At 36.0% G+C, this 20,026-nt stretch overlaps 1 protein-coding gene across 3 annotated transcripts in view; it reads right to left on the bottom strand.

Annotated features, from left to right (window-relative positions):
* Window positions 1–20,026, bottom strand: part of VPS13B (vacuolar protein sorting 13 homolog B) — a 428,152-nt gene that overhangs the window by 344,394 nt on the left and 63,732 nt on the right. For all 3 annotated transcript variants that reach the window (XM_051785196.1, XM_051785198.1, XM_051785197.1), the window contains exons 14-16: window positions 19,580–19,749; window positions 17,463–17,657; window positions 15,743–15,867 (exon numbers count right to left, since the gene is read on the bottom strand). In XM_051785196.1, coding sequence (XP_051641156.1) covers window positions 15,743–15,867; window positions 17,463–17,657; window positions 19,580–19,749 — 490 coding nt within the window. The remainder of the gene's footprint in view (window positions 1–15,742; window positions 15,868–17,462; window positions 17,658–19,579; window positions 19,750–20,026) is intronic.

The following is a 20,026-nucleotide window of genomic DNA, read 5'->3' as shown; positions in this document are numbered from 1 at the left end:
CTATACTATTTTTCAGTGCCTTTTACCTCTTAAATGGGGAGGAGGAACAGGAGGGGAAAGACAGTGGGTAGTGCAAAGTAAAGGACATTTTCTTTGGAAATAAATTCTTCTGTGACAATATAATCCACCATCAACAAGAACACTTTACAAAAACCATAGCAAAGTCAGTAACTTACTTTTTCTTCCTAATACATACACTATTACCTGAAATGAAGCAACAGATTGATTTACTATATTCAACAAAAACTATAAAGGTTTTATAACCCTCTCATTTTGGAGCCTTTTCATGCAGCACATTTACAACATTATTATTATTGCCCTAATCACCTCCTGCTCCATCAATGAAACATACTTCTTGTGCTATTTAGCATTATTTTTTCTAATGTCCCACATGGCAGGGGCAGTTGGAACTAGATGATCTTTAAGGTCCCATCCAACACTAACCATTCAATGATTCTGTGATTCCATGAAAAATAATCACTGATGAACATATTGGCTCATTCTCATTCTGGAGAATTAGAAGATTTTAGGGACATCCTTAAAGCCACTTACAAATAAATAAAAAAATGTTCCATTAAGAATCAGAACCTCAAATGAGGTAAAGCTGCTAAAGCTGCTCACAAAAGCCCTTAGCCCAGAAAAAGAAGTGTGCTTTAGCAAAATATTCAGGGACTGGAGATGCAATACATGCAGACACTGAATGGCTCTTTAGATCAGAAAAATCAAAACCTTTCAAGGAACTCTCAGACACAGTCACAAAACACTGCATCTCCCATCTGGGTCCAGAAGAAAATGCTTGCAGCTGCATGACCTGACATTTGGGAGAGAATGTCAGCAGTACAGACTCTGCAGGAGGCTCAATGAATTCAGAAACAGGCCATTCCTGATGCTCAAATGCTAAAACCTTTAGCAGAATCAAGTGACACAAAATTCCAGTAATAAGACTTCCTTGAATATTCTCCATCTGATTGGGAGAGTGGCCCTTCAAGACGACTAGAGGGAAAAAATACTTCACTTCTCAGACCCACGATAATTATGCTCTAAGTGAAGGAGCAGAATAGAAAAATATTTTGCTGTTAACACTTTTGGCCCATAAGCTGCAGATAAGGCCTGTGTGACACATGAAACATGGTTTGGAAGTAAGTATTCCAAACATCTGAAGACATCTAACAACTACTATGTTGACATGGTGGTACAGCCAAAGGCAGTGGCATGACTTGGAATTTGGACTTGGGCATACAAGCATTCACCTTAAATCACAAACAGAGCTCCTCCCTTAATCCCTCGTCAATACCAGGAAAGAGCAAAGCGAAAGCTTTCTTTCTTTGGTTTGGGTGGATTTTGTTTGTTTTTAATAGGAGTCACAGACACCAAATAGTGAGCTAGAACAAAAGTTACATATACCCTGTTTTGGGGAACTGTGCATCTCCCACCTGCCTTTTCTGCTGACAGCCAGATAAAGATCTACAGAAAACCACTTTGGCTCAGACAACCAAAAGGAATGAAGAGCCTGGAAATTATTCTGACCATCTCTACCACACAACATGCACAAGAAGACACACAGAAATCACCATCTTGTGGATACAGTTAGATAAAACGTCTCCCATTTCAGCTCCTCTTCAGATACAAAAACAATCCTCTGTGCAAATGTACATATATCCCTATAAAGACTCACAGAAAAACTCTGGGTTCCATGAAAAGCACAGGTGGAAACTACAACATTGTGACCTTTCCTGATGTTCATGTCAAGTTAGAATTCAAACTTGTTTGCCTAAAATTTCCTAGAATTTAAGTCCAAGTTCGGTAATCTATCAATTTAAGCAGAAAAGGTGCACTTAAGCAAAGAAGTATTCAAGGCAATTCTGTACTTAAGAAAATCCATTCCTGTAAAACAAAATGGTGCATACATTATAAATAATTTATTTTAAAACTCAAGATTAAACAGACAGCACAACCCATTTCTTTTACATAGAACTGAAGGTGGACAACTAAATATGTGTGTTCACAAAACTTTTCCAGGCATTACCTGGAAAGAAATGGAATGCATGGTGATATTACAATGTTTCCTGGTATTCTCTCCCCACCCCCCCCAGACATGTAATGTAATCCATTACTATTTATCTTATTACAAAAGTGCACTGTAGCATTTTTCCTTTCTGGTATTTTTCCTTTTGTTACCCTTTCAGACAACATGTTTTTCTATTTTTCCCCTCTTATTTCTGAATATCATTTTGCAGGATTAAAACTAAATATTATAGAACAAAGTGTCTGAATATTTCAAAAGACAGGTTCCCTAGTGTAAAATGGGGAAGGAAGAAAGTAGGTAGAAAACATTTTTCAGTAAAATTCAGGACAAACATGATTCTGCAATAATTCCATCTAAAGTAACAATCTGGTATTAACAAATTCATGTACTTTAGAGGGAAACTGAGGAGCTGTGACAATCAAAACATGGAATATGGCACTGGAAAAGATTTTGCTTTAAAAGTTTGACTCTTCAACTAATACATATTACAGCTACTGTATGACCTATGTTACATTCAAAACTAAGAGTTTGACATAAAATAGTCCCTTAGGAGTAATAACAGTGTATTAATTTTTTTAACAATATGCAAATTCTACACTTACTGTACTTTAACAATCCCATAGGAATAAAGTCCACTGGTTTTCTTCAGATAACTTTGGGGGAATAGGAAGTCGAAAATAAATCCTTTTTTATAGAAAAAAAAATCAAGGCAGGGGGAAGCATTGTACCATGTGTGCAGCAAATGTTGCTTAAAGGAAATTTTAACTAGACCTGGCTAGTGATGAAAGTACAATTATAATTCAGGATTTATTATAATAGTTTCGAAACACAAACAATGCATTTAAAAGATCTTAAAATATAAGTTTGCTACCAAACTGCACCTGTTATTACAGAAAATATATCATTAATAAGGTATTGAGCTATATTTAACAAAGTTTTTATGACCCAAGAGATATATTTGAGCAGTAAGTGAAAATACAAGTACAAATAATTTTTTTCAGTAAACCAAGTCTGATCTGTGTTTCTATACTGTATCATTAAATTTGTATTAAGCAACTGAATATGACTTCATATCAAAACTCATCACCATATTAAAACAGTTATGGCACATAGTTGGAGTCTAAAACCACTACTTAAACTGCATTTTAAAACTGCAACAGCAATAGAAATAATTGTTTCTCAAATCTTTACACTCAAGAGTTAAGATGCATTTCTGAACATATGTTCATTTAACTGAACAGGTTAAAAAACTACCAATTCAAACACTCTTCTCTAGGGGAAAATAAATCCTAATGTAACTAGCAGGATAGGCTACTCATTAAAGCTGAACTTGGACAAGTTCCAGAATAAATTTAAGGAAATATGAACAAGCGAGTCTTGCTGTGTAGTGGCATGGAGTGAAAATGAATCTGTCCTAATTAAATGATTTTTAAATACACTTTGGTTGTACCCAGTTTGCTGACAAACTGTAATACAGACTTGCTGAAATATTTGGATAAATCTGGCATATCATTAAAGAAAATAGTTTTCTTCACTGTTTTTGAATGAAAACATGAACTGGACCTTCTTATACACCAAGCATAGGCACCAATATAACCAATTCACAGGCCTGTTATGAAATATTTTCAGTTTGTAGACTTTAGGAACAGCAACTCATTCTTGTAAAATCAACACCTCAGAGTGATTGAAAGAATATAGTGGTGAACAGCTGGGTCCAGAGGTTTATACAGAGTCCCCAACTGCAAAGCTGGACCCTGCGAAATGTTTGAAAAAATTTGATTTTTGTTATTACTCATATCCTGTACAGTAAAATACGATTAGTTCATTTTTTCCAAAATAACAAAACCAGTAACCTGCTACTAGAACCCAGCATTGTGCCTTAGAAGAACCTGAATGTAATTTAAATGCCCAAATAATTTCAGTCAGCATTTGCACACCTTTCCTCTTAGGCAAACGGAAAGTGTATGCTGGTTTTATGTGACATGAATGAAGGTTTCATCTACATACCTACAAGAAACCTGTACTTATTTCTACTTAACCTGATGTTTCTTATCAACTTAAAGGAAATTATAATTTTGACCATTTTTCTTAACATTTAAGCAACTATTTATTATGGTAAAGGAAACAACGTCTAGCTATGCAATGACAAATATCAAACCTCTGAAGGGAACATGTGGAACGGAAACTGGAATTATTATTGTTTTAAATGCAAAACTGAAGTCACCACTACTCACAAAAAAACCCTAAAACATATCATGTCCACATATACTAACACAATTTTCAGTCTTCAGTCAGCAACATACAGTTATTCATGTTAGAGGGCCAAGTTAATTATTATTAAAAAACATCTCGAAGACTGATGTCTTCAAAACTTCTTCTGTTCTTCTATAGACTACACTAAAAGCTGCCTGACATCTTATGTTATCTCTTACATGGATTAATTTTCAGGAGCTGCAGCTGCCTTGGCCTCTTATTTGTAGGAAACACTGCTAATCATACAATCTATTACAAGGGAGAAAACAATTAACTTAAAGGTTCACCACTTTTTTCTTTTTTTTTCAGGAAATCAAAACATTAACTTAGTATTCCTGCAAATTTCAGATATGGGATTAGAAGAGTACAATGCTACCTTTTTAAACTGACTACTGCATCATTTTTTAAATATTAGATCTGAAATTTGTCAGCGATGAAAAAATTTTTGTAAAGTATTCAGTCATGTGAAGTTCAAAAAAAAAAAAACCCTACAGATTTCCTTCAAACAATTGTGAAAACAAAACAATACAGGCAAGAGTAAAAGCTTCCATATGGCTTAGAAAATGAACAGAGACTATCCATTTTTCATTTTCAATAAAATGTGTGTTTTAATGGAACAATAAAATTTACCTTTACACAGCAAAGTAAAAGTGAATAATTGCATATTACAAGACAGAAATAATAAAATCAAACAAATATCTAAAGGAAGAAACCTCAAAAAAAATCTATTTTAAGTAAAGAATGCAGGACTCTGGACGTACCTGCTAGAAGCTCTAAATTTGGATCTTTTAAAAAATAATTGTATTTGTTTTGATATATCTGGATATTAAAAGTTATGATCATTAGATTAAAAATTATGATTGCTATATGCAAATAACTATATTGGCTTGTGAAGCAACAAGGAAGTGAAAATCAGTGACCTCAGTAAGACAGTTATTGTAACTTTACCTGCCATGAGATACCACGAGAAAAAAGTGGAAGACTGCAAAAAAACCCCCAGGACTGTGAGGGTAGGAAAGTCCTAATTTTTGCCAACCTAATTCCAGCCACACTAAGCACGAGATGAGTCTTTCCACCCACTGGATTAAAAGTATAAGGAAGCAGGCAAGAAAGTAGTCTATGTCCATTTCTAGTTAGGTCATTGCCTATGTGCCACAAAATGTAACAGATCTGAACTAAAAATCTGTTGATACCAACAAGGGATTGGGCGTTTTCAGTCTTATTTTTGGATAAACTAAGGTGGCTGCTGAAACTTTAATGGAGGAACATGTTAAACCTGCAGCTGCACTAGAGAAACATATTTAGGATGTTAGATCAAATTGAGCTTACTAGCTCATCAATGGGACAGATGCTAGAGACCTGAACACCCATCAAGTTGCAAGTGAAGATCAAGTGAATTGTCATTTCTTCCTTTGTAAAAAATTCTGTTCCTAATAATTAAAGTGATATGAGCAATCTACAGAAAAAGAAAAGGAGATTACAACCAGGCCTCAGCCTTCTTTAAGCACTTAATATATATGGGTTACACACATTAAACAACGTAATCTTATGCATAAAATTACATCTTTAAAGAACCATTTCTTCAGAATGCCACAAAGTGTGGGGTGCACATCAAAAAACAAGGGATAAGAAACTCTCCTCGTGGAGATGCCAATTCAGGACTTTTTTCTTCCTTGCACTTTAATCAACCAGCCTTTCTTTACTTCTTCTAGAAGGTCTAAATTTTTTACTTGGATCTAGGAATCTTCCTGTCACTGATGGTGGGTATTAGTGAGAACAAGGGAAGGGCTATGACATTTAGCTGCATTATGTTCAACAAGATCCAAACATAAGGACCATGAGAAAAAAGTCAGTACTCATTAGAGTGACCCATGATCAAAATGTATTAAAAGCAAAAAACCCCAGAAACATTCCAGAAAGAAGCAAGGACTTTCTATAGGGAAGCACCGGCTCAATGAAGGTGTTACAGGGTGGAATCATGTGAGAAGCAAAGGACTTTTATATCTACATCTAAATTGTGCCTTGTATCTTTTCACAAAAATAGCTCCTACCTGAAAAAGCAGCAATGACAAACTAAATCACATCATTATCATTTACCTCTTACATAAAAGTTGGGGGGAGGGGCAGGGAGGAATCACGTGGAACTTGGAGATGCTGTAACTAAACAGCTGCAGATGAACAAAACCACCAGGGCTAACCAGGTAAAAGTTGCTAGTGGTCATAAACCTTCACACTGCAAAGATCTGTGTTTATCAAAACAAAGCAAGCATTACTTTTTTTGGTAGCTTTTAGAAATCCAGTATCATTGCTTTATATATCCAAGTGTAATCCAAGCTCAGTGCCACAGGGGTGCTAAAGGGTTTGGGAAACTGGTTTCCCACAGAGCAGCCTGCTTTACTGTCCCGGGAAGTAACCCCATCCTTTCCCTTTCCTCTCCTTCTTCTCCTTTCACACAATCCCAGAAGGAGCAGAAACAGCCATTAAATCAATCGTCTAAATCTGCCACACAGAGCCATTTGGTTGCCATTAGCAGGTAAAACAGGGAGCCAGAAGGGCTCAAACATGCTGGTGCTCAGTGAAGAAAACTGCACTGACAAATCCAGTTCAAAGGTCTTCTTGGGAACGAACACAGTTTCAAATTCCTTGCTGAAGATTCAAGGGCTGAGCACAGCTCCAGCTTCAAGTAAACACTAACAACTGATCTCAATAAGAAAATTTGTCCAAAAAGGTAAGTTGGTTCTGATTTGGGGGTTTCTGTGAATTTCTTCTACTAAAAACTTGTGCATAGTGTTTATGTTGTTTTATAAATAGATTAAATACTTTGGTGGAAAAAAAAAGACATATTTACACTGAGAGAAAAAAGGTTACTTGAAATTGTGGTAAATCATTTATAGCTAGTCAGAGAAGTAAGAAGGTGAATATCTGCATTAGTGAAACAAAATTATTACTTGAAGAAAAATATTGCACTAAATGGAGATGTCACAAACAAAATACATAAGACTAAGAGAAACAAAGCTATATCTTTAAAAAGCCATGTGTGTAGTGCCATACCTTTCCCTCATCATCCCCTGCTAAATGGGGATATATTCACAGGCTACTGCTCAATTCTGTTAAAGACAAATCACAATGTTTGGGGGTCGGAAGGGAGAACATTTAATCCAACCTTACTGCTAAATAAAAGCACTTAACCCCACTCTTTGCCTTACAGTACCTCAAAAGCCAATTCCACTATCCTTTAAGATAAAAGTCACAGCATCAAAAGGAAGCTGCTGGAAGCAGGGAAGCGTGTTTTGTTTTTCCGATTACCAGAAAAGCCTTTAATATAGCAAAGGATGGATCAAGGGTGTCTTCAACAGCAAGGACATGAATGGACAAGGTGTGCTAATGGTTCATGTGTATACTCTGCATAACTGCAGAAAGAGTATAAAGGCTTTAAAATTACTATACTGTGGCCTCATTAAGTAGCAACCTCAAAAGAATTTTAAAGGATATCAAAAGCTATTTAAAGCAAAACATTAAATCTCAGTAAATGCATAATGCTTTGTACTTCAAAGACTACATTTATTTTAAATCTAATTTTAACATCTTTAAGCACTGACTCCAGCATTACTTTATACCATTCATTCCCCAAAAATAATACAAACTTTAAAGCAGATTCTATGTATACACTTTTCCTGTGTTCAGTTTTGGTCCATTCACTGTGTGCCTCATAACATTTATTTCATTAATTAAAAGCTACGCACATGAAGAAAAGATACTGACAGTAAAACACATCAAAGCGATTTTCTTGTAATATGTATACACAGCCAAATCCAAGACGTATCCAAAATCAAAGTCATACATGTACTTTCAGAGCAACAGACTAAGTCAGTGACATTAGAAAAATTCCATTTGAATTTGCCCTTCCTCTAAAAATTTATAATACAGAAATCAGATGCTTAATTCTGTCATTCTCCATGTATATGCACATTTCTTCACTATCAAAGGTAAACATGATTAGAATATTCTAATCATGTTTACCAAACCTATTTTCTTACATTTGATTGTTTATTTTGGAATCAGTCATTAAACTCAAAGAAAAAACATCAGCAAAGTAAAAATTTTTTTAGCCTTTTCTTTAAAAAACATACATGTTATAATGGGAAAAAAAATCTGATCAATTGAAAAATGAATCGACAATTTTTGTACTCATGTCTGAACTAACACAATCCTTTCCATTTCTTGCATTGATATCAGAAGTACCTGCAACAGGTACTACAACCCATTTCCAAATTTGATAAACAGGTTTTATTCTCACAGTTTACTGTTTAAGGACTTTATATCCCACCTGAGCCTGACTCAGTTGTTCTTTTTTTTGTTTTTTGTTCAAATGGCCCTCTAACATTCTCATCGAAAACATGCCATGCTAAAAAATCTAGTTCAGAAACTGGGAGCTGATGTCCTTTAGAAGATTAAAACACAATGAAAAGCAGACAATGTTTACCAAACATACAGGTCCAATGGAGGTCTAAATGTTTACATGTTTTCAATACAGTACCTGTTTCTCAGTATGTACGCCTGACAGGTTACTTTAAGTTACTTTAAAAGGCGTTCCTAAAGAAATAGTAATAAAAAAAATACAAACTGGGGGAAACAAGCATGGGGAGAATATAGCAAACAAATGATCCTGGACACAGGACAAAATCCTCCAACCTAGAGATGAACACAGCTGCAGTAAAGCTGCTAAGGTATTATAGACAGCTGAACGTGCACAGGAGCCCTTATATTTGGCTTGAGTCAAGATAAATACAGCTTTTTTTGAATAAAATGGTTTTAGTTACCATTTATCATGGTTAAACTTTAACCAAGAGTCAGATTAAAATGCTTGTAAGAGTAGGTGCATAATTTAAGACTACAGAGTTTCTGGTGCCTACTGCTTGAGAGTGAAGCTCTGCAGTACAGTTCTTCAGAATTCTACGTAATACCCAACATTTGATCAGGGCTGGCTAGCGGAATGACATCACAGTCAGCTTCAGGGTGCAAGTTTCAAGCATCCTTGATTGCAAACTAGGGAGGCCAAGTGCAGGCTCCAGTAATGGTCCGTGGCTGTGCCCACTGCTGACCGGTTTGCTTGCTCTCCTCCAGTCTCAGGCCACGGCAGCTGGCACTTTCTCAAACGATGCTGAAAGGACCAAGCATGTCAGAAGCTATTCTCAGTCTAAAGCTTGGCCATATCCTTCTTAGCTTTAATTTTACGTTTTTTCCCCTCCTTTTCGGAGCAGAAGGGAAAAAGTCACAGGTATGTGTATATGAACTGAGCTACGAGAGGTTACCAGGCCTCAGGGCAACGGATGTCTTCTAGAATATTTTATTTAGCAGCCATCTAAATATTTAGATTTATTTAGATGACAGCTCAGAGATTATATTTTTCTTTGTAATTCAGAGATACACTTAAAGAGGTAGGAAAAAAAGGCACAAAATTGCAGGCAAAATTCTGGAGAAACAAAGGACAAACTTTGTGTGACAAACTGCCACCAGTGCATCTTCCTAGTCAGAGTTTACATGGGTAAAGCCTCATAATAAAGAATATCACTGAAAATCCTAACCAGATCATTTCATACACATAGCTTTACCACTAAGAGAAACAAAATTTCTAAATACATCCAGTGCAAAAGGAATATATATTAAGGATTCATTTTTTCTTTAGAATCTATGCTACAGAACAGCACTTCGGCTTTAAGACTTAAGTTTTTGAAACCTTTCACCAGTCTCTAACCAAAATTTGTCTTTAACCCTGAAAATCCCACACATTTCAACATACCATTTTCTTGTTTTTAGTACAAATGCCAGCAAATACTGATGGCAACAGTTATAATAACCAGGATTAAGTATTAGCCATGTGCAATCACTTTCCCTGGACAGATATTAGTCAATGGGCTTAATTTACTTTCACTGAAGAGACTTGACAATTAATTAGTCTAAATAACTACACTGGAAACACTACAGATGACCACCCTTTACTGTCAACTCTGCTGAATTTCCTCTTCATGGACAATACTGAACAATACAACTGCTTCCAATTTACACTGATTAAAAGTGAATTTTTAACAGATTTGCTGAATGCTGTCTGCCACATCTGCTGAGAAGCAGTAACATTAGATCTGGACTTGATTTTAAAAAAAAATTAAACTAGAGGTTTGCAACTGAAGTTAATTTGTTGTCACACTAATCAAGCTGCAAGTCATGTACTCAGGATGCAAAACTCTTCCTGGTCTAAGGGCTCTTCTTGGTAACTGACAACAACTCCTTCCAGAAGTTGAAAAGTGCCCCAAAATGTTCTTGCTGAAATTTGACATATTAATATCACCACAGATTATAAAATGTTCCACACAAGTCTTAAGTATCTTCATCCTTACACACAAGCATTGGCTCCCTTGAACTTTTATAATGCAAGATATGTTAAATCACATTTTCAATGTAAAGTCCTTCTCCTGTTAAAGCTGTTAAATCACTCTTTATTACTGTTTGCAATGTGCTGTGATATTGCCATACTTACTCCTCAAACACAAAGATGCACAGTAAACCAATTTCTGAAAGTGTCAAAGTTGCTGCTCACAAAGCCTGACCAAAACCAGCTACCAATAAGTTAATTTTAAAAATCTGATTTAGTATTGTTCTTTGATGCATTTTCTAGGCAATGGCAGAGAAATATACAATGCTGAAGCAATCCAGCACACTCCCTAGACTGATTGTTCACATCTGAGGCAATTCTACACAACCACCTCTGCAGAACCCAAGAGAATGACTGTTGCATTCTGCTTTTGCACAGCCCATATCACTGGCGTATCTCAATGGTTCAGACAGGTTTTAACATGTGCTAGCTCTAACTGGCACAACGTTGATGTGGCTGAAACTCCCCTGTCCCATACACTGATGGCATCCGTTCAGGCATTCAGTCTACCCTGAATTTTCATCTGGCAGATATATCCAATTACTAACATAACTAATAGTCACAACTGAATGCTACAAAATGAGTTTCATGTGTTTTCAACCTGTTTCTACTTCTGACCCAGGAAACAAGCATGCCCCTCAACTGCCCATGTGAAACGCAATCCACACCCAATCTAAACTGACATTACTCTTGATTTACCATGACTAGCCAGTAAAACAGGCTGCCAAAATCAAGACCGAAGTGCCAATTTATGAGAAAACTTCCTAGATTTACGATCTAGTGTTCCCAGTCTGTGGATATTGGGCTCTGTGTTTCCTGCCAATAGGGTCCGCTTGCCTCTTACTAGCACAACTGCACTGAACAGCACAACAGCTACGTCTTGTGACTCTCAAACTCAGAAAGCTACTGTGATTTCTAGTTCTAAGCAGATTATTCCACTGAACATGCCCTGCAAAGATGTTTCAATCAAAAATGTAACAGAGACAGATAGTTCACCTGATCCCCCATAATACACTTTTAATCCTCTCTTCAGTGAGCAGCAAATCCTAAAATCTCCTACTGTCATCACAATAGTACCTTGTAGGTAAAGGCCATGTCACCAGGAGCTAACTTCCTTGCTAAATAACTTACTGTGTAAGAAGTCAGATCTTCATCAACCAATTTGCTTGTGGATCAACATGAATTGCTGTCACTTGAGTCAGTTCACTGGGATATCATCAAAAGCACACAGGATTTACAAAATGACACAGAGCAGACATGAGTGGATGCACATGCTGACTCATACTGGAGCCTATAATGACCTTACTGGATTGTGTAAGGAGTCTAACAATGAATTCTGTCAATAAGAATACGGCTTTATGGCACACTAGTACATGGCTATGACTGAGAGGGATGTTTGCCTTGTAAGGGGACACATCATGGAAGAAAATGGAACCAAAGCTGTATGAAAATACAAACAACTTCACAGTAACAAAAATTTGAGCAGAAACCTATACAGTAATAATGAGGGCTTTAGAATCCTCCATTTTTGTAATAGTAATATTAAAGTCAAAAAATGTAAGAGAAACTAAATTGTGTGTACAAAGCGCTACATTTTGCAACTACATGGTGACAAATTCAAAATCAAATGCAGGAAGTCAGGTAAGAAAATAAAATGCTGATGTTCAGGTTGCTGGCAAAGTATATTTCTCAATATCACTGCATAATAGTTAGCCAAAAGGCTAACTTCCTAGTGTGCCAGTCAGAGTATCAAAAGCTGTCACGGGCAGAGACAGTGAGAACCTTCCCACAGACCTGATAAAGAAAAACGAGAGTCTGGAACAGGTTAAGAAAAGCAATGCAATGCAATAACACACATAACTGGACTGGTATTTAGCTCAAAATATACAGAGGACACTTCACTATCATTCAGATATCAGAAAAATAAAAGGAAGGTTATTAAGAATATATATTGTGTAATGTTAGTTTAATATTCTTCAGAAGTACAACAAAGTGGTATTTTATAAGTGATAGAGGGTTATAACACCAAAGTGTCTTACACTAGATTACCTCATCTGTTACCACAGACATTGTAGCCAAAAGAACAAAAGGGAAAGAAATCAGCTAATTCCTGTTTGGCAATAAACATTTTTGTCCTTCATTCTAGGCTTTTAACCATATTCTGCTAATTCTCAGTTGGTTTTAGACATCCTCCTAAAAGCTCTGAAAGCTGCTTTACAATCTGACATGCAACACTATATAAAGTAGTTGTAAAATATTGACATGAATGTATTTTGCATCTTGTTATGCTTGACAAAAACAAAAGACCAGATGGTTTGTACTTTCCAATAAAAATAGATTAGCTATGCAATTTAAAAGATGTCCAAGACTTAGTTAACTAGTGAGTTTGAGCATATTCTTTTATAGTAAGAAAGAGTATTAACTGCAATTAAAACAGACATCAATCTACTACAAAAACAAAACAGCACTTTATGACAGTTTATGGTTATTTACTGGAACTCACCGGGTTGATGCTGTTGAAATTTTATCTCTTAAAATAACCTGCCAATGTTTATCAATCAGTTTTAAAAAATTAATATTACTACAGTATTTTATACACTGTATACATTTTAAGATTATTGTACTGAAACTAGAAAAGAAAGCTATTCTACTGATTTATGTCAGAAATAAAGTTGAGATTTTCACTGCTAACTCAAAACATACTACCTAAGGGATTCCATAACAGTTCATAAAATGTCTTTGTTTTTAAAAGGTATGGTCTGTGGTATATATTTTCTACGAAGAAATAGAAGAACACATGTAGCATCAGATGTGTGTACTTTAAGAAACTCTGGAATGTGAAATCCACAAATCCAAATAAAGCAGGTGGTATAATTTGGGAGGGAGGATTGAATTTAAGTTTAATGACATTACCAGGTTATCCTACCAGACTAATTCTCACTCACTGCATGACTTCAATGAAGCTCTCAGTCCTCATGCTGATTTCGATTTAGTTGAAGTGCTATTTGATGTGTTTCATCTGGAGTTTTATTCACTTCAAACTACACTTCATTTAACCAGGCTGCTGCTGTACTCATTTGTTTTTCTACTTTATTACTCACAAATTGGTGCTGCTTAGTTTAGATAAATCCTTGGAATAAGTTCATTTTATATAATTATCTTGTACTGTTAGTAAATAAACAAGCTTTAGAAAAAGATCATATCACAGGAAAAAAGTGAGAAAAATATTAAAATACACTAGACCACAATAAGTGTTGATCTTACAAGATCTACTAATAAATGCTGATAGATGATTTGCTGTTTTAGCAGGACCATTCCCCTGCCTCCACTCCCCAAAACTACTGCTCCTTTATGTTATTAATCTACCCTACCCTATTTTCCAGCTGGGCACACGCCACAATACAATGCATTTTTAAAAGAGAGAGATAGAGAAACAACAGCTAAACAGAAACCACGAGAGAATCAGAGAACGCGCGAGCGAGAGAACGCGAGCGCGAGACCACGAACACGTGAGACAGAGCGCGATGGCAAGTGTGCAACTGCACATGGGGAAAAGCACGGGACACCAGGCATGGGTGAGCAAGAAAGAGAAGGAGCATAACGAGCACAAGCACCTGCAGAAGAGCACTCATGAAAAAGCAGCAGCACTTGAACTTGTCAGATGACAGATTTCTTTAACTATTTTTCGTCTGAAAAATAATTTTTTTGATTTTGCATAACTAAGCTTGGGATTTATAATACAGGAAATAAATTTAAGTTTACCATTAAACACTAATTCATTCTTACAGTTTGCTAACAAGAATCACTAACCAGAGCTTAGTGTTAAATGTTAGGTGACGTCATGACAGACTGTCAATCTTAACCAAGTCCTGAAGTACTCTGATTAGTGCTGATTATGGGTCCTGGTAACACTTTTTATTTTTCAGAAAACGGTTGCAACACAACAGCAATTAACTTGAAGAGGTTATTACTTTTGTAAACTATTGATAAAAAATATGACAAATCCAGTTAGGCTGCTACCACCTGGTGGTGTTCTGATAATGCTAAAACCCTCTTACATTCAACATGGTGTCACAGCCTGTGAGAGAAAAATTAGTATATTCTCTGTGTGGCACTAAGAACAGTCACAGACATAGTCCTTTTTTCTTAATCCATTAAGCTTTCACAAACAAATGTATCTTATAAATTAGCTATGCAACACAATGTTTGAAGCCGAAGTATTTAACATATTAACACGTTTTCTTGTCATTTTATGTAAAATTCTTTGCATGTGTTTAGTCAAAGTAGTATTACAGACAGCTACTTCTCAAAAGGAGGGACAAAGAAAACTAATATCCTGTCCAAAGTATTGCCAAAATGCATTTTCCTGAAAACAGATTTTATAAATGCACTGACATCTATGTCCACGAGATTTAAACTGAAAAGATAAATTTAAATACTGAATTTTCCATGACAATTAAGTTTAAAAAAAATTTTATATAGCTCATTTCATAATAGCGCACAGAATTTGTTTCAGAAGAAAAGTGTTCTCATTTAACGTATGAACTACTACAAACAGCTAAAATACCTGATCACAATGTTAAAACACTTCCAACTGTAATGAGAGATAAATAAAAGTGTAGTAGAGACTTTGTGGGGTTGGGATGTTTTGGGGTTTCATCCTCCAACTTGTTGCTTTTTATTTGGTTGAGTTTAAAACAGCAAGAGCTGTTCAGTTAAACAAATCAAGCTTTGCTAGCAGTATGTAACTTAGAGTGGAAACTGCTTTTAGAAATCTACAAGGTCTAGAACAAAGTCATTTAATATAGGACTTGTGGAGGTTGCTTTCTTGGCCAAACAACGGTCTAAAATGTTTATTAAGAGCAATCCTTACAGAGAAACTTATTAATAATAACAAACAATAGTAGAATATGACAGATGAGACAGAAAAGTTTAGGGATATATATGAAGCTTTGCATTTTTACGTCACTCATTAGAAATGCAAAAGTAATTGTGCATTACTTAAACACTTAATGCTCAGGCTTAATGCTCACCAATATTTGGGAAACTTGATCAGCTTGCCATAAACAGCAGTACTGAATGAGGGGATAACTGGAACAGGGATGCAGTACAATCCTTTACTGTCCAAAGAAGTCAGTGCTGCTTGAAAACCAAATACCTGGAACAAATTCAGTTAGTCAAACAGTATGCTACCACATGATTAGATCACTTTCAAGTTATTTTATAACATAATATATAGAAATATACTCAATAAACATTAAATAAATTTTTTATTAATTTTAGATAATTCCTTTCACCCAAACACAAATATAGCTACAGAAAGTTACTTAAAATAATGCCTAACAGGAATACATACAACAATATTTTCTTCCTCAAAAAGTGTTAACTATGCTCTGCTGAATTTTTAAAACAATGCTGAATTACAATTTAATAACTCAAATACTTTATTCTATATCCTTTAACTTGCAGATCGCACACTGCCTTTTATATAAAATAAAATCACTTTTGGTAATTGTAACAACACTGGTATGAAAAAGTGGTATTTAAGGAAATTAGAAGCTTTCCTTCAACAACAAATTAACTTCAGTTGCAAACCTCTAGTTTAATTTTTTTATTAAATCAAAAAGCTTTTTTTCCTTCAAAAAGCTTTCCTTTCCCTGTTCAATGTGGAAAACAAACTTTTGTAGAGTTGCCTTTTATAATGCTGTACCACCATTCACATAAGAACAGACCACTTTGGCCAATATTAAAGCTAGCAAATAAACCCTTTAAAACTCAAATCTGATGTTCAAATGTTGCTGCTGTAAAGTTTTTGAATAGAAAAATCCCCTCAAACTGAAAAACATACAGATGACTTGCAATATTGCAATACCAATCACTTTAAATGTGACAGAAGGTAAACATATCACACAAAAAACTTAAAGCATGCCATGCAATTCTGGAACAGAGTTTTGTTCATGCAGAAAATAAGGATTTAAATAATGAAATTCTTACTAAGATATCAGCATGGAAGTGAATAGATAATTGAAAAATTGAGCAAAACTAACAGTACTAGTATTAAATATTTACATTTTACTAGCACCCAAAAGGTTTTGAACTGCCTGAGCCCATCCTAAAAGGTTGGAAGGTCTGTTTTAAAACTCCTCTTGAGAGCAGAGGGCAACTGAATACTCCTAAAACAATCTCCCATAGCTTAAGCTTCCCCCAACCTCACAATAAGAACTCCTCTCACATACTGCCTCTTTAATTGAGAACATTCAGAGGCCTTTCCTCTTATAACAAAAAACAAATTGTTAGTCAACAGTTTTTGATTGCATACCTTCACTATCATGGTATTGCTACATCAATACTACTAGTAGTGATGGCTTTTCCTCATAACATCCCATCAAGTGTCTAAGTGTACTTTCCAGCACTCAATCTACATATTCTATGAGCATTATCTGGGAAGAAGAAAAAGGTTTCATTCCACATTATTTTAACTCAACCTTGCCACAAAGACCTTGGGGCTTCACTCTCTGCAGTTTCCTCATACAAAGTTCTCTGTTCATAGTACAAAGCATTTGGCTCCAGTCAGAAGCAGCAATTCCAAACAACAATGTTATGTGAAACGTCTTTACATCCTTTTAGACAAGCTGTTTTAGGCAAGCTGAAAACTTTCTCCCAAGAAACATGCTAACACTTAGGATTAAACTATATGTGTATGATCTTTTTTTCAGCACAGCAGCAAGAAACAGTTCTCAAGCCTTCCTTTACCTTCAGATAGCAGTGTGAGTAACAGTAATGAAGCAGGTTGTCAGATGGCTGGCCAAGGCTGCTGACCACATGCACCAGTTGCTCAGCATACATGGGCACTGAGTGCTCCAAGTTAACCTTATCCACCAAAATTCGGATGGAAGGTAAAGGCCGCAGGGGATGGAAACTTGCAGCATTTAACACTCCACTTAAGTTCTAAGTGACAGAGGAAAAAAACCATACAATTATTAAATTACAGATGTATTATTTATGATGTCTACATATTCTTACCTACATACACAAGCAAATCTACCTGTAATTAACTATTGACAGATACCACAGCATTATACTCATCAACTTTTTATCCCGAATTGTCTTAGGTGCAGGTGATCAGGTGCTGGTGGTGGGCAGTGGGGGTTGCAGGGGCAGCCTCTGTGAGGTGAGACCAAGGGCTGCCCCAGGCCAGGCTCAGCCAGTGCTGGATAAACAGCTGACAGACATGGACATATGAGAATAAGTTTGTTGGAAACAAAGTGGTTATGGGGTTGGAGGACATGAGCTCTGTCTCAAGAAAGACTGAGACAACTGAAGTAATTCAGTCTGGAGAAGGCCAGAGGGAAATGCTACTTCTGTCTACTGCTACCTACTGGGAGGGTAGAGAGAAGAGGGAGCCAGACTCTTGTCAAAGGTGTACCGTAAGAGGATGACAACAGACACAAGCTGGAACACAGGCAATTCAAATTAGGTCTATGGGAAAGCTTTTTATAGCATCTCCATTTTTGGTGCTAATTCAGCACTTGACAGAGCAACCCCTGGAGCAACCTGCTCTTCCTTTGTCCAGGATGTTGGACTCCTGGAGAACACCTAAAAAGATCTCTTCCGATCCAAATTACTCTATAAATCTAAAACAATTATTAAACTTGCATCAAAATAGGACAGTAAGTTGACATATATATGATTTTCAATCTAAAATTCAAAATTGTTATTTTAAATATGCATGGCTTCACTCAGGAAACGTAAATTGAAACTCCAAGTGGTGACTACACCAACCAAAAAGTTCACTTGATTTAAACTCTTTGCCTCACATCTAAAACAAACATGGGACTGTTCTCCCATTATAAAAATACCATCTTCCCATGCCCATAAGGTGAAAAGCCCCACTACAATGCAATGTGCTAAAAAATTCTAAAAAGGAAAAACCTCTCTGGGCAACCTGTTCCAGTGTTTCATCATCCTCTGAGTAAAGAATTCCTTCTTAACATCTAATCTAAATCTGCTCTCTTTTAGTTTAAAACCATTGTCCCTTGTCTTGTCACTATCTACTTGTATAAAAACTCCCTCTACCTCCTTTTTATAAGCTCCCTTTAGGTACTGAAAGGCCACAATGAGGGCTTCTTGAAGCATTCTCTTCTCCAGTCTGAGCAACCACAGCTTTCTCAGCCTATCAGATGAAATATCAGACAAAAGTTCCAGAAATGTAATTAAATCAAGAATTGATTGATTTTGCTCTTTTCCCATTCCTTCTCTTATCCATAGAATACCTTCCAGTCTCATCTCTACAGTACCTCAGCATTGTGCACTGAGGAAGGAACCCTATAGGAATAAACCCAGATTCTTTAGCTGGTGTTATACTACACATATCCAGAAAATAAAACAAATTAAGGCTGTTAGGAAATTTCTGCCTCTCCGAGCAAGTCATTCAGTAGTTAAATTCTCAGTAACAGCCCATGTCCTGCTCATATCCTGGCTGGAACTAGCACACACACAGCTGGCTGTTAACATCTGTGTAGTCTCTATTGAGCCTCTGTATTAAAAGATTTCAGACTCTACCAAGTCTGGGAAGACCTGCACAACAGGTACTCTTCTAATCAAAGGAGCTACTACTTTTTCATCTCCTTGATGGTTTAAAATCTTTTTTCTTCACAATTATTTTTTTCTTATAAGTACAAGACATCTTCAGTTTATAAGCCTAACTAGTTACATCCCACTCGTCTTAGGTGAGCTAAGGCTCATGGGTACCAAACCAATTCAGAATTCAGCAGTGTATCCAGCACATGGAATCACAGACCAGTAAGAAAATTTATATGGAATAGCACATGCCAATATAAAGAACTGAATAATTATCTGTACATACATACCTTCTCACCCATGATTATGGGCAGCAAGTGGTCTAGTAAATTGAATTCTGCCACAGGGATTATAATTGTACACTTGAGAACAGTGAATGTTGTAAGTCGAGTGGGAATGTATTCCTCCAGTGATGCTATTTCTTCTGAGCTTGGCACAGTTCTGTTTCCATCTGTAATATCTACAATAAATCAAGATTACATATGTTTCACTAAAATATATAAAATGTGTCCTACAGTTGCTGTTTCAGAAACGATTAGGGACTAGCAAAAAAAGCAAAGCTTCCCCCCCACCTCATAATTAATAATGTTATTCCATGCTGGTTCTACCTAAGGCTAAATGCAATACTAACTGGATTTTCCTGACTTTGAAATCTGTATTGCTCTTCCTCAGAAACTCAACTGTTTACCATAACTTGTTTCCATGCATTTTCATCCCATATAACTATTATTTCAAAC

The sequence above is a fragment of the Manacus candei genome, unplaced genomic scaffold (genome assembly GCF_025592945.1).
Source record: "Manacus candei isolate 608988 ecotype Guabito, Panama unplaced genomic scaffold, ASM2559294v1 h1tg000019l, whole genome shotgun sequence".
Lineage (NCBI taxonomy): Eukaryota > Metazoa > Chordata > Aves > Passeriformes > Pipridae > Manacus > Manacus candei.
This window is presented reverse-complemented; position numbering and strand designations above follow the sequence as displayed.